Source organism: Salvelinus alpinus, chromosome 22, assembly GCF_045679555.1.
Source record: "Salvelinus alpinus chromosome 22, SLU_Salpinus.1, whole genome shotgun sequence".
In the NCBI taxonomy this organism is placed as follows: Eukaryota; Metazoa; Chordata; class Actinopteri; order Salmoniformes; family Salmonidae; genus Salvelinus; species Salvelinus alpinus.
In genome coordinates, this window is record NC_092107.1 from 12,341,453 (window position 1) to 12,357,387 (window position 15,935).

The window sequence follows — 15,935 nt, forward strand, 5'->3', positions numbered from 1 at the left end:
GGGGCACATGTCTCGCCCGATCAATTTCATACTCTTAAATTTTACATGTAGTCTACGTCTGACAATATGAGACGTCCATGAAATATTTATCTGTTACCCCACTTCCTGTCCCTAGGATTCCGACTATGAGGATTACTACATCCACAAAGAGAGGCCTCTGGCTCAGGGAGAGATCATGGCCGAGTCTCAGTGCTAGAGACCCCTGGTGGCAGTGCTCTGTAAGGACAGAGGCCCCTCCATGCCTTGCCAATGGGAGGGGTTGGCCAGAATTCTCGCTTACACTGTTTGTTAAAAACGCCAAGATTCCTGGACTTAGTTCTGTCTCACACATCAGTATCCACACCCACTCACACTCCTCCCTTCTTTCATGGCTTGTCAACAGCTGATTCTACTGGTGGGATAGACATGGATCTGACACACGGACACACACATACGTTTTGCACTATACTCTAAACATTTCTGGATAGATTTTCCTATTATGAAGGAGATGCGTATATTACTAAGTTATTGTCTGCTTTATCAATTTTGTAATTTAGAATCATTGTTTTTGTACAGCTATTATGAGAGTTTTTGTTGAACTATCGGTCCTTATGGAATCTATTGCTAGAATTGTAGACAGTCTTTGCCTGTGGCTACATCTGCTTCATTGAGTCCAATTAATATTATTTTAAACATATATTTCAGAGTTTGTGTTACATTTGTACCCGTTGGTATAACTACATTCAGGAGTGGACCAATTATGACCTCTGATTTAGATGTTGAATGAATTTACAGGATTTGATTTACATGTTGGAATTTGGATGTACAGTGTAGTGAATGTTGTTGAATGCATGTATGTGCAAATGATATAAAAATGATGCTTAATACAATACATAAATGTTCTTGTCCGTTGGTAAAATGGTTTGTCCATTTACCATGTAAGTTGAACTACAGTACATTTTCAATAGTGTCGGTCTTTAAACCTTATCTGACTTAAACGGGCACCCATGCTGTTTGAAATCCCCATCCATGTTGCTGGTGTGAACTACACTGAAGTAAAATATAAACGCAACATGTAAAGTGTTGGTCCCATGTTTAATGAGTTGAAATAAACAGTCCCAGAAATGTTCCATACGCACAAAAACCTTATTTCTCACAACTTTTGTGCACAAATTTGTTTATATCCCTATTAGTGAACATTTCTCCTTTGCCAAGATAATCCATCCACCTGACAGGTGTGGCATATCAAGAAGCTGATTGAACAGCATGATCATTACCCAGGTGCATCTTGTGCTGGGGACAGTAAAAGGCCACTCTAAAATGTGCAGTTTTATCCCACAATACAATGCTACAGATGTCTCAAGTTTTGAGGGAGCGTGCAATTGGCATACTGATTGCAGGAATGTCCACCAGAGCTGTTGCCAGAGAATTGAATGTTCATTTATCTACCACGACCTTCAACGTCGTTTTAGAGAACTTGGCAGTACGTCCAACCGGCCTCACAACCGCAGACCACGTGTAATGGGTCGTGTGGGCGAGTGGTTTGCTGATGTCAACGAACACAATTGCATTTTATCGATGGAGATTTGAATGCACAAAAGTACCGTGATGAGATCCTGAGGCTCATTGTGAGGTCAATTTTCTTTTAAGGAATCTGTGACCAACAGATGCATATTTGTATTCCCAGTCATGTGAAATCCATTGATTAGGGCTTGATGAATTTATTTCAATTGACATTGTTGCATGTTGCATTTATATTTTTGTTCAGTATAAAAACCTAGAGCAGTCCAATAAATTAGTCATGAGACTAATTTAGAATATTTAAATTGAATTATAAAATAAATAGCTTGTCAGATTCATTCCTCAGTCCAATTGATTTTGTCGTTTCATCCTAAATTATTTACAATAAGGTGAAATAATTGTTATTTCTACCCTGTTTGAACTACCATGGCAACACATTTGTGTTCTATTCAGTGATTCATATAAATCTAGAAGGACCACTGGTTTATACTATTGAGCGTAACCGTATTACAGTTTGAACATCTTGAAGAACAGTCTGGCCTTAATGGCCATGTACTCTTATAATCTCCACCTGGCACAGCCAGAAGAGGACTGGCCACCCCTCAGAGCCGGGTTCCTCTCTAGGTTTCTTCCTGGGTTCCTGGCTTTTTAGGGAGTTTTTCAAAGCCACAGTGCTTCTACATTTGCATTGCTTGCTGTTTGGGGTTTTAGGCTGGGTTTCTGTATAAGCACTTTGTGACATCAGCTGATGTAAAAAGAGCTTTATACATACGTTTGAATGATTGATTGACACAGTCCATAATAATAGATTTGAGTGGCTGGCTGGCTGGCTGGCTGGCTGGCTGGCTGGCTGGCAAGCAGGCCACGGTGGATGGACGTCTCAGTAGAATATTGTAACGATTTCTCTGTGAGGAGGAGATGTGGCATAATCCTGCAGCACATGTGAAGACAGAGCAGAGCCCCTTGGTTCCTGTCTTCGTGTGTCTGGAATCTGCCCCCCTCCCTCTCTCCCCCTCTCTTTGGTCAAAGAGGGGGTGGGGGCTCTCACCACAGCATGCGTTGTGCCTGGTCATCACAGAAGATTCTGCGCAAATTTGGGCAGAGAGGAGGGAATGGAGCCTGGCTGCTGCCACACCCGGCCTTCCTCCTCTCCTCCATGGCCACGGCACTGTGAGAGCTTGTAGTGTTTCCATGTGAACAGAGCACTGAAGAGAAATTGACGTGTGTAAGCATTATCACTCTGTTTCACACATTCTCATTGGCAGCAACATGCCGGTGTCTCTGCCAGAACATGGAATTGGTATAGATCATTTAGGCTGGAGCTTGGCTTATTTATTGATCTTTACCAACAGCACTGACTGAGTGGGATTTTAGCAGGAAAATACCCTCTTTAATATAAAAGCTATTTAACAGGGCCACCGCCCCAGTGTATGGAGGGAATTAAAAAAAGAGAGAAAAGCAGAAGAATGGGAATTGTCTGTTGACAGATTGGATGTATTCAGTCATTCACACTAGGAGACGTGTATAGGGTGGGGTTGTAGCTCTCGCCAGTGCAAGGCTGCATGCTGGTCGCCTGTGGAGGAGAGAGGGAGAGGGAGGGAGAAGAGGGGGATAGGTTCATCACAGAGAGAGAAGGAGGGGGTGTCGGCGTGAACAGAGGGAGGGGAAGGGAAGGAGGGGTTTTAAAGGGTGAGCTTGTAGTCATTGTTAGCCAGCAAGTCAGAGAGAGGCGCGAGCAGGCAGACAGTGAGTGTGTGTGCAAATTGTGATGAGTAAAAGCATTAGGCGACTCAGCTGTTGGTACAGCCAGTGAGCGTGTGCAAGAGCGCGAGAGCGAGGGAGTGAGAGAGAAGTGTAAGGCAAAAAGGAAAGAAAGAAGGGAAAAGAGAAAGGATATTACAAGTATGCTGTGCTGCATAAGAAGAACAAAACCGGTAACTGCTTTCCTTACAGATTCTCTCATTCATAGCTGTCATTTTCAAAAATGTGGCTAAATTGTTCAACTTTTGGACTAATTACTTCCGTAACTGATCTGAGGATATGCCTGTCTAATTCTTTTGTCTTCTTGGCTCACTGGGACTTCAGTGATGTCTCGGATGCAAAACGGACACGCCTTGTTAATGTAATTATGTTTGAATGAGTGTAGCCACAATGCTGCCAGACCTCATACTGTAATAGCAGTAAGATGAGCCTGTAACATGAGGCTGTGCTCTTTTATACTATTATCGATCCACTACTTTAAACACTGAAACACGTATTGATAGACACTTGATGCACCTGTTTGCTGCCTTCTGTGATTGCCTTGACTGCTTTGTACTGTAATCAGGGGATACATGAAGACTGAGGATACCACCTCCATTGAGCACAATACTGTCTTATTACCTTAAGGCTGCTTTTAGTTGATGCACTAAAAAAATCCTATTTTGGTGTTATCTCTAAGAAACAGGAGGATAGAGAGGCATGTTTGCTGAGGAAAAAGGGTGGGGTAAGGATCCACTGACTAAGACTCAACTCCTCTGGCCACGGTGTCTCCAGGGTATAAATGAGGAACTTAAAGGGATTAGCACGGTTCTGAGGTTAAAAGTGTATAGTGTCAATTAGGTCTACAAATGTTTATGGGTGCATAGTTGTGAGAGAAAAAAAAACTGATGAATACATACGAGAGAGCTCCTTTCTCAGAAAAGGAAGGTGTTGTGAATCTACGGGTGAGTCTAGGAGGTGTACAGTATGAGATAGTACCTTGATGTAAGTAGCTCTCAGAAGGTATTTTTCATTAGCACAGAGCTATCCATCTGCAGAAGCTATCTAGAGTGGTCGGGATTTTATCGGCTTCTTAAAGCACTGGATTCCATCAACACCTGATTGCTGCTTAAATGTCAGCATGTATGAGTCATTTTAGCTCAGCCAGGCTGCACATTGCACTGAAGTGGGTGAGGCATCCCTCTTTCGCTCTCTCTCGCGCTCTCTCTCACACAGCTTTAATACTGCATTAAGCCCTATCTCCACACAATGCTGCTATCTGAATCGTACACTACGCTCGCCACAGGGAAAACCGCCTCCCATGCAGCATCCAGCCCATTCTCTGCTTTCTGCTTTTGAGGACTGGATAATGAATGAATGAAGTCTCTGGGATTTAGACAGATGAACAGAAAGCATATAAATGGTGCAACAAGAGAGATTGCTCTCAACCGGCTTTTTCAACGGGCGCCACCAGCCCTCACTGTCAGAGCAGCCGTGATTGTGTAGCCTTTGTTCAAGGGAGAGAGAGCAGACTAATTTAATTAAATGAGGGTGGCTATTATGATTGAGTATTATCTGGTTGCAAACATCACTCTTGGGGCCATCGAAAACATGTACAAGACTCATCAATTCACCGTCCTGGGAATAAGGTGTGCGTCGGAGAGGCATGGGGCTGTGCGGATAGGTGAATGTATTCTCCTCCACCTGAACCCCCCCCCCCCTCTCCTGCAGGAGGAGTGAGAGGAGAGGAGACAGCTGGATGAAAGGGTGTGGTGCTGTGTGAGTGGGTAGTAGCAGCTCAGGGAGAATGGGGGCGATTCAGCTGCAGACTGCAACCCTGCCTGTCTGCCTGCCTGCCTCCTCTGTAGTGTTTCTCATCCCCATCCACTAGAAAACCAGACATATATCGTGCTGGGATTTATTGAAGGATATACATTTACTCGACATACTGCGACAGACAATATATTTCTTGGCAGACTTTTTTTTTTGACCCTGTCCCTGTCTGGTTTCAGTGTTGGTGTGTAAGAGCCAAGCTATCTTTTTAGTACATCGACTGGCTCAGTTGAAACACACATACAGATGTTAGTGTTGGTTTACTGAGATAAGAGCAATATAAGCCTACCTCATTTGCATGTCAACATACTTCTGTCCTTGCGTCAGCACTCTGCGTTCCTCGATGTGAGGGAGCTAGGGAGCATCTGCTTGAGTGAATAAGAACAAAAAGAGGACACATACCGACTGTGCGTTTGTGCAAGCAGCGGTCTCATTCCCCTCCTGTGGCAAAGTCTCTAATGGTTTCCAAACTGAGACAGCGGTCTGACGTGGGGGGATGGTGGCTGGCTACCATTTGAAAGATCCATCCATAAACCCACCGTGGGGTGTGGTTCACACGGGGTTGCCGACCCAAGGACAGTGGCTGGGGCGCGAGATGTACACATTTGTCTTTCAGATACTGTAGCCTGACTTGTATTGGTGGTGTATCATATACAGGCAATCAGCTATCTAAAAGGGCAAATGCAACTAGTGTTCCTGGGAGACCGTTTTGAGATATGCTCATTTTATGAATGGAAAGATCACGCACTGAGTGACATAATGGAATCAGACTGTTGTTTAAATACGGTTGTCTGAAGCTGTCTCAGGAGTCTGGGTTTCAATTGACATATCAATGCCTTTTAACATCAATTCTTTTTAGATCTTCAATGATTGAGGTTTAAAAGGGATATAGGCTTGTCTCCCCAGACATCTGGTTGGAAGACATTTCCTGAAGTCAGATTATATAATTTTGATATGTCTCAAAAGGATGTTCTACATTTCTGTAGGTACATTGGTTAACAACGGACATAAACATGCAAATATATCGCCTTGGACATCCTACCATTCATATTACTTGTCTGAATCAGGGGTTTGGGAAGCAACATTATAACATGGCAGGTAGACTCTACTGATTTGTGGGTTGAACGGACAATATACTGTAAATAGGCTACAATTGATTGTGGTAAAATCAATGAAATGAGATCTATGCTCTTATTCAAAAAAGTATAGGTGGTCTCAATACATTTACCCAACTGAACAAACATAAACTCATTTAAAATCCCCAAATGGACAGTGAAATACAGTATCTTCCCAGTAATATCAAAATTATGTCATCTCTCATATTCCCAAAACAGTTTACAATTACAGTTTATTAGATGCCCTTATCCAGAGTGACTTACAGTAGTGAGTGCATACATTTTTCACACTGGTTCCCTGTGGGAATTGATCCTACAACCCTGGGGTTGCAAGCGCCAACTGAGCCACATGGGACCCTAAAAACATTTTTGGTAGATGCTCTTTTCCAGAAGCAATTCGGGTCAAGTGCCTTGCTCAAGGGCACATCGGCAGATAGTTCACCTAGTCAGCTCAGGGATTCAAACCAGCTACCTTTTGGTTACTGGCCCAACGCTCTTAACCGCTAGGCTACCTGCTGCCCTTCTCAATCTCCATAAGTCATTCTTATGGTGACTCACAACTCCAGTAAGTCATTCTGTTTGAGTAAGTGCTTAGACCAAAATTTGGCAATTGTGAGCACCTATGAGATCATTATATTAAACGTACCATTACGGCTGTGAGGGTGTGCCAGACACTAACAGTCTATCACATCTCACTACTCCATTAGCTATACAAGCACTTCAGTTCATTCAATTATTCAAAAATAATACAGTTTCATGGCTTTAAAAACGTAATATATTTATTGGGAGCAGGTGATTAAAACATCTTCTCCTCCTAAACGTGCCACACACACACACACACACACACACACACACACACACACACACACACACACACACACACACACACACACACACACACAGACACAGACACAGACACAGAGAGAGAGACCCTGAACAAACATCCTGACCGGTGGAACCGCGAGCCCCTCCCTGCTACCCTGATTAGTAACCTGATTTATGGTTTCCTATTGGCTGCTTTCCCAAGGGGTCAGGTGCAATGTCAATCATGGTGACATATAGTCTTTCAAAGCTTAAACCAGTAGTTTTCAACCTTTTTCGGGTTACTGTATCACCCCTCATGTGCATTTTACCAGTAGTCCTATGGTCTCATGAGTCTTCTCAAGTACCCCCAGTGGATAGGCCAAGTACCCTCACGGGTACTAGTACTCCTGGTTCGGAACCACTGGCCAAAAACAGCAGATGAGTTAAATGTAGCACTCTGGTTGTCAAGGTAAAGTTTGATCGTTCACGGGAGGATGGCGGTGCATCTTGACGAGGTAGCAACCAAAGATGGATCCACAACTCAGCCTCCAGGAATCTAGTAATTAAACAACGATGTACGCCATTTTGAATATCATAGTCATAATAACATAATTGATGGTGACATATAGGTTTCGGCAAAACAAATACTAATTGGAAATGAGATGAATCATCAAAACATAACTGATCCACATGCAGCACTTTTTGGTTTATTATGCAACGAGACCAAAAATGTATTTGTAACAAGAAGCAAGAGCTCCTCGTGAAAACATCACATTAGGTAACATCGTGGAAGACAAAGCATGTAACGCTACATCATGGATTTAGAATCCCAGTCTCTTTGATTTGGTTTCGGCCACACTGCCTGTTATGTTTGCGTTACATTAGTTCACTCTATTATTTTCAGATTAACATAATTTGTCTGTGTGAGATAAATGCATAATTCAAATCAATACGATCTGTTTATTTATTTATTCATTTTGAATGTGATGATCATTTTTTTCCTTTGTCAATTTCAACATCAGTGTTCATTTTTCCTTATTTTCACTTAATTTCTTTTTCATTAGATTTATAAGAATCATAACACAGCCCTCTATTTGATGGACCACTCCAGCTATGGATCCAGATACTGTATCAAAGGTAACATCTTGGCGCTCTGTACAGGCTTCAACACCTATCCCACTCCTATTCCTCATCTGTTCCTAAACTCTGCTCCAGTCATAACCACCAACTTCTTCCAACCCAAACCTGAACAACCCCGCTCAGATCTACATCCCACTCTCACCGCCTGCTCGGACTCTACCTTCTTCTGCCTTGAACAATCCACCTTTATTCTACCTTCATTTCCCTTAATTCTACATATAACCTAGTGTCTATTGTGGGTGGTGGGTATGTTGGTGGGATGTGTTGTTGGAGATGCCTTTTGGAAGTGTTCTTATTCAGAACCATTGGGATTGTATGTGAATGACATCCAATGGCGTTCACCACGGTCGAATGCTATTTGTTCATCTGCCACGATAAGAGGAGCTAATGGTTGGACGTTGATAGAGAAGGGCTATACAATAGTTACAGTCACTCACTATTTGGCAAGCCCATTGAGTATGGGCCTCTGAAATCACTTCATTGGAGACCTTTCGCATTCAGCCATAAGGATGGGATGCAACAGATTTCTAAGAGTTTAGTAGGTCACCGGAAGGGTACCTGTTTGGTTCTTTGAAGAGGCAATTGAAATTCTTGTTAGTTAGATAACAATAATATTGCTTCATTTTAGGGCAGACACAAAATGTCAGTTGTCAAGAAGTGATATGCTCATCACTTCTTGACATCCTGTCTCTTTCCCAAGGTTGAGAAGAATGAAGAGGCTGACCAGGAAATCAAGCAGGATGAGAAGAAACCAGAGGACAAAGCCCACAAGGCGGCCACCAAAATCCAGGCCAGCTTTCGTGGACACATACTCCGGAAAAAAATGAAAGATGGAGAGGAGGATGAGGAGGCCAGCCCAGCTGTCCCAGAGGAGGCGGCGAAGGAGACGGCAGACGGAGAGGAGGAGAAGAAGGAAGACGTCCCCCCTGCGACTGAGCAGGCTGCCGAGGAAAAAGACCCCACTGATGTTAAAGAGGAGGAGACGAGCCAAGCCAAAAGCCCCATCTCAGAAAAGCCAGCAAACTCTCCTGCCCCTGTCGCCACCTCTCCCGTAGCCGCAGCCACCTCGCCTGTGGCAGCAGCAGCCTCTCCCACTGCAGCGGCGGCGCCTTCAGAGCCTCCCAAAGAGGAAGCCAAGGCAGAGCCCAGCAACACCAAGGAGAAGCCCAAAGAGGTGGACAGCAGTGAAGCTCCGGTTTCTGCCCAAATCCCCTCCACTGATTGTGCTGAAAAGAGCGTGGAGGGTGGTGCTGTCCAGGAGGAGTCCAAACAAGCCGACGTGCCTGCTGCTACTGTCAGTGAGATGGCTGATAAGGAGGAGCCTCACCAAACACAAGACAAAAAAGGTAGGCCTTATTGTAACCCAGCCTCTGAGATGCCCATCCACATAGATGAGCTTAGAAATCGGCTACAAATACAACACAAACCAAATAGTCTACACAATAGCTTGAATAATACATTTATTATTAATAATACAATTGTCCGTGAGCCAAATGTACAAAATGACATCATGTCAAGATGTTACTCATAATCTCTTTACATTATCTTTGATTGGTTATATTAGCTTAGACTAAACAGTATGACAGAACAAGGGAAAGGCTCAGTAGGTTATCTTGTTCCAGTCCAGGAACTCCCAGACTGTATGATGTAGCCTACCTAATGGAATATGTGCAGAATCCTCTATAGGAGGATCAATGTCTGAGTCCTGAATGGCACCCTATTCCCTACGTAGTGCACTGCTTTTGACCGGAGCCCTATGGGCCCCGGTCAAAAGTAGTGCACTTTATAGGGTACATGCTGCCATTTGGGACACAATCTTAGACAGGACTGGGAGAAACTAGGTCATAGAGGCTATACTGTCCGCAGGTTGTCATAGTTACATGTACTGGTGTAGACCTGGAATATCTGGCCATGGTTTTTAGACTTACCGAATGATAAATTACTTAAACTGGTGAATGATAATTTACTTAAACTGGTCAATTAAGACTGAAACCAGCAGACCGTGAAAACAAGCAAGACCTGAATGGCTAACCATCATATGAAGCACTAGACAAATGTAGGTCATAAAGACCAATGTAAAGGATATAGTGCAAATGAAATTCAATATTTTAGTGGAGTTCAGGTGGTCCTTTGTGCTTCAGCAAAAACAAAGGAAAGGAGGGGTGCTCAACAATAATGAGAAAAACTAAATATTTTAGTATTCAATATGTAGCAGTGAAGGTGTTTATATTATCTGTCCGGTATATTCAGGCTCTATACACAATGAAACAAGACCTTTCAAGGAAATATTATTGATGGAGACTTTAATGAATGACTGAATCAACTTTATTGATCCCTAGAGAGAGAAATTGGGATAAATAATACATTAGCTCATCTTCTAGGATGGGTTGAAATGTCTATATTTTCACAGTGATTGCATGGTTACCACTGCCTTACCTGAAACCTGCCCATTGAGTGCCCGTAGAATACTAAGTGCTGTGTGAGTCATCTATCATGAGTCACATACACAAGTCCAGCTCCATCTCTGATTCCCAGAGGATGACCAACGAAGATGATGTCATGCTGATGATTAAAGTCAATGCAGTCAGGATGACATCACTACCTCCATGAAATGAGGACAATAGCTTTGATTGGAAACAACTTCTAAAGGTCATTCCAACTCATAGTGAAAATACTCATATTGAAAATAAATCTTAAACCTGTGAGACCCAATGTTGCAACAAAATAAAATTCCTAAATTGCATCTTATACAGGTCCTAAACAAAACAATTATGCCAAACACAACACAGTGCATCTCTTAGTAGTTTTTTTGTTGTGTGTTGGTATGATTATTGTGGCCTCTGAAACATTATAAACTGTCCACTCGTCTGAGACCACACTGGTCACCTACACAAGCAGTATGTTGTAGCCATCCATGCAAGTACATGACTTAATATATTTCCTGTATTCTCTAAGATGTAGTGATTATGTATAAAAAAAATATATAGAACAAAACATTCTGAGCAAAAATGCAACATTAGGCTTGAAGGGTTGCCAAAACACTGTTTCCCTTCCAAGATCTATCTGCAAATAATACGGACAACTAAATACTTCAGGAGTAACTTTGATGTCCCTTCTACACATCAAAAGAATATATATATTAAAAGAATACTGCCATTGATGACCATTCATTTTATGATAAAGAAGTAAGATAAGTAATCTCTCTCAAATAACCCAGAAAGGACAACCAAATATGTTATCAGTTACATAGAAAACCCCCAAAATAGTTTATCCTGTTTTTGATAGTTAAATACAAGAATTTGAATTGGTCAAGTCGATCAATTTCCTATTTCAAACAAAATAGGACTTAATTTCAAATGTATATACCATTAGACAATATTTTCCATCACATGTAAATGTTTTGGATCCATTTTGATGTGATTTTCATATAGTTTCAGTTTTCTTACAACACGTTTTTGCTTCCATTGAAGCCCAATGTTGCACAAAATTTCGAAAAAACTTCAAATTCCAAAAACAGATTATTTTCATAATCAGATGCCTATTACAAGTATTTCTGAAGGGTAAAGAAAAATCTGATTTGGATCTATGCTTAAGTCTCACAGGGAATCATAGATATTGGCCAGCTGTACTAAAACATGAGTGGATTTCTTTAGATTTAGTTTTGGACTTGGGAATCCCACCTAGCAGGTTCTGAGAGGAAGGAACAGCAAAATAAGTATTTTTGTAAGTATGTTAAGTAATAAGTGAAGTATAACAATGTGACAGCCACAAGCATATACAGAGCTCTTTATAATGGGTCGCTGTAGAGCGGGGTCTCTGTAGCCTCTTTATTACTGTATTTCACACAGTGCCCTGAGAATAAACAGGTCTCCACCTCACCGCTTACATTACCTACTGATCAATAATATTTTCTCACACAAAATTCAATTTTTTTTTATCTTTCTCTCTCTCTCTCACTCTCACTCTCTCCCCCCCTCTCCCTCTTCCTTCTTTCAGATGCTGCCGAAGAATCCCAACCAGCTGAGGCCCCAGCAGAGGCAGACCAGGAGTCCAAGGAGGGCGAAGAGAAAGTTTAACATAGAGAAAAAAATTACTATGATTACAAATGAATTTAAAGGGTGACTCTTCTCCTTCTGAATGTGAAGACAGTCCATTTTTATTTGTTTGTCATTTTTTGTGTGGCGATGATTTTCTTATGTTGGGGGAGTTTCCAACATGCGTTTTTTGGTTCAAGCTATAAGTGCTATGATTTGGGTATGTTCTGTATCTTACATGATTGAATCGATGGTTGGACGTATCCACGTTTTGAACTGAGTTTCAAAACCCTACAAAGCTGGACAGGACATTTTCATATTCTGTTGATCAAGCTTGGTTTACGTTCTTTGAGTAGTCGGTACTTCCCCTTCCTCACTTATACAACTAACAGGTCTGAGGCGATTTTGAGGACTTTACAGAAAACGATGAATACTATGACATAAATGTTGTTGGGCCCACAACTAAAATCCCCCTTCCAAATTACATGATTAGCATGAACCATCTAACAACTTGCATGGGAACTCTTCCACTAAGAGGAACTTTTCGCAGTCACAATGCAAAACAAATGTGGCTTCTTTTTGATGTCCTTGGTGTTGTTATGACAGTTTGATATAAATTGGAATTACTCTTGCACTGATGTTAAAAAGAAAATCAAACAAACAAAACTAAAAAACTTTTCCTATGTTCCAGTGAGTGCAATGTCCAGTTTGAATCTGAGGAGTTCAATTGTGAAAAAAATAAAAAATAAAATAATGGTTTCAATGTCTGTTTTCAAAATAAAGCAATGTGCCAATTACCATCATAAGTTGTGGAATATATTTCACCTGCCAAACAAAACATTTGCTAATGAAGGCTAATGATAAGCCACTTTCACATAACCCCTGAATTAGAGTATAATAGTAGTATTATTAATGAGATCTAGAGACATCTAGTGGAGTGTAATAGCACCTGCAGCTTGGGTCTCGATTCAATCTGTATTGCTGAAGTACAGCACTATAGTGCGATTTAAATTTCTAGGTCATTTCCGATTGAGTCGACCAATGCAGTGTTTACTGTGAAAGCAGTCCGCTAACTCGGGAACACTGGCTTTAAATTTCTATTATGCTGTATGGCAGCTCTAAAGTACTATATATTGAATCGAATCCCTGGTATGAAACATTACCCAGCAATTAGCTTATTAGTAACAAATGGTATATTTTTGGGTCTCGATTATATCCTTATTGCAGAGTTTCAGCGCTATAGCTGAAATTTAAAGGCAATTTCCGATTGAGCCGACATATGGAGCGCTCACAGGGAATGCAGTCCTCGCTAATGCAGGAACATTGCCTTTAAATGTCAATCAAGCTACAACACAGATTTTCAGCACTATGGGTTGAATCAAGCCCAATTGGCTTGATAGTAAAAACATACTAGTGGTAAGCTCCATTCTTTTTTTTACTAGATAGGTTATAGATACACCCATTCTTCCATCCTCCCAGTATTTGACACAAACACTTCCAGCTGGTCAGGTCTGTGTTGGAGGATCAGCTAGTGTTTCATAATCACCAGATGGATTTCTCATGAAGGATGGACTGGTGCATGTGCTGTCCAGGGTTGGGTTCAATTCCACAATTCAATTCTATTTCAATTCTCTCTCCCTGTCAATTCCCATTTCATTTCATTCAAATTCCCAGTCAGCCTTTGAATTCAGAGATAATTCAATTCCTCTGAATTCCAATGTTAGGTCAATTCCGATAATTCAATTCCCAATTCAATAGTATCCCTAAAAATTCCACAAATTCCAATTCCAATTCCATTCCCTCAGGCTGATTATATCACTGTTCAGACAGCCTAGCTATACTGGAATACAGGTTGAAATGATTAAAAACAAATCTTAAAACATACCATTAACTGGTAAATATATATACGATTCCAATTCAATTCCCAAGATTAAATGTTTTTACAATAAGAATTTAATTCAATGCAAATTCTCCACTTCATGAGTGAATTCAAGAATTGAATTTCAAATTTGTCTGCAACCCTATCACTACACTTTAAAAGCTACTTTGCCACTTAGGGTCAATGTAACGCCCCCACCGCCTCCTCCTGAGTCGTCTTTCCCTTGAGTCTTTATCTCAAATGGGGCCTCGAGGTTAAAAGGTTAGATCAAAACGCTACAAGGTTCATAGAAAATGAATTGACTCCATCCATTCCTCAGTGTCCACATATAACGTCCCTTTCCTTCTATAAAGGCTATCATTTCCGCGAGACAATGCAAATGACTGGGATCTCACTGTTCAGATAGCTTTGTCAGTGTCATTTCCAATGTCCAGAGTTAACTGGCTAGAAAGTGTCATAGAAACCCATCTCCTTTTCCAAAACAGATTTATAGTTTTTCAAGCACTCCAAAAATGTATAGTATAGGACACAACTCTCCCAATGAGAATTAACAATACGTATATTATTTTATTTGCATGTTACATGGTGATAAACACAATTGTACCAGGAAGATACTGTGTTTCAAGCGTTCTCCAAAAAGATTACTCATCGACATCTCAATCCACATTCAAATACAGAACACTGAATTCAAACAAATGTATTTTGTGTTGAAAGTTTTTCTTGTATACCTTTACATACCATTTTTAGAAACCAATCGCAAAAAAACGTTAACATAAATCAAAGGAAATAGAACAACGGGACATTGCTGTGTAATGATTGTGTAATTGTCTAGGAATTCCATTCTTGTGACAAAGGGAAGTACAAATGTGACATTCCTCTGTGTCCTACAGTGGGTAATTATCAACAAAGTGAATTTAGGGATAGACTTAGCTTAAATATATTCTAAAAACATTTTATATACAGGTGAGATAAACCATAAGATGGTGGGTTACACATGTAACCATAGCTTGGTGGGATGGATAGACATGTGGCCAACGTACATGACTGGTGATTCATGCCGCATGTATCTTTCAATGGCTTAAAACAAGCCAAAGTAACTCAACAGGGTGTGCACACACACACACACACACAAGCCAGTTTTATACAGCGATGGGATGCAATGTTCATTATTAGTAAGAATCTAGATAGACACATCAGTCCCAAGGTCTTAGTCATAAGGGATCAGGGACTGTATATACAGCCAGGGTACAGTGCAGTCAGGTGAGACCCCTCCTCCTGGGAAAGACTTCAGCTAAACGTCTAATGGCTCACTGGCTGAGAAGACTGTCAATCAGTGCAAGACTGCTTTCCCCAGTGCTTTAGCTTTGCCAGGCAGACAGGTACAGTACCGTATTCTAGTCCACAAGCCTTTCCATTCAGACATGTAAAAACACTTCCCATCAAATTATAATACATACCCCTTTATTGAAGTGAACAGACAGATTATTCATTTCTTAATCAGATTATTTTGTTAATAAACTATCGTCCAGAGGCAGGATGTACAGTAGGCCTAGCATTCATTGTTTTATGACAAATTTAAAATACAGAGATGACATACAGATAGATTCTCAGTATAGCACTAAGGCTAACATACAGCAAGTCTGTTTTTTTTTTGTTTTTTTACAAAGAACTCAGACTGCTTAGATGGACAACTACCTTACAGTCATGGTTCTAAAGCAGTATGAATTCAGTGGAGGTTTTTAACAATGATGAGATTTCAGAGAGCATTACTTACATTAAAGGTTGGTTTTGTGAACACACTGACTTGACAAATAGCGGTAGACAATGTCATCAAGAGACCTATCTGTTTTGTTGGCCTTTGTTGTACTTGTTGGCCTTTGTTGTAATTTT

At 41.1% G+C, this 15,935-nt stretch overlaps 2 protein-coding genes across 3 annotated transcripts in view; both read left to right on the forward strand.

Moving 5' to 3' along the window:
- Positions 1-1,109, forward strand: part of LOC139549748 (uncharacterized) — a 48,205-nt gene extending 47,096 nt beyond the window's left edge. The window contains exon 10 of the mRNA XM_071360482.1: positions 116-1,109. Coding sequence (XP_071216583.1) covers positions 116-196 — 81 coding nt within the window. The 3' untranslated portion in view covers positions 197-1,109. The remainder of the gene's footprint in view (positions 1-115) is intronic.
- A 2,094-nt stretch (positions 1,110-3,203) lies between these two features.
- On the forward strand, positions 3,204-12,972 carry LOC139549750 (neuromodulin-like). Of its 2 annotated transcripts, XM_071360488.1 has the most exons (4): positions 3,225-3,434; positions 8,057-8,129; positions 8,833-9,478; positions 12,129-12,972. In XM_071360488.1, the coding sequence occupies exons 2-4, from the start codon at positions 8,106-8,108 to the stop codon at positions 12,206-12,208; spliced, it is 750 nt and encodes a 249-aa protein (XP_071216589.1). In that variant the 5' UTR covers positions 3,225-3,434; positions 8,057-8,105; the 3' UTR covers positions 12,209-12,972. The 2 variants fall into 2 exon arrangements, with proteins under 2 accessions (XP_071216588.1, XP_071216589.1); XM_071360487.1 differs by lacking the exon at positions 8,057-8,129 and having other exon boundaries at positions 3,204-3,434.
- Positions 12,973-15,935: the final 2,963 nt, after the last annotated feature.

Coding starts and splice junctions, on each gene's coding strand:
- LOC139549750 (XM_071360487.1), top strand. CDS start 3,405: ATGCTGTGCTGCATAAGAAGAACAAAACCG. Junction 3,435..8,832: donor GCATAAGAAGAACAAAACCG/GTAACTGCTTTC, acceptor CTCTTTCCCAAG/GTTGAGAAGAATGAAGAGGC. Junction 9,479..12,128: donor CCAAACACAAGACAAAAAAG/GTAGGCCTTATT, acceptor TCCTTCTTTCAG/ATGCTGCCGAAGAATCCCAA.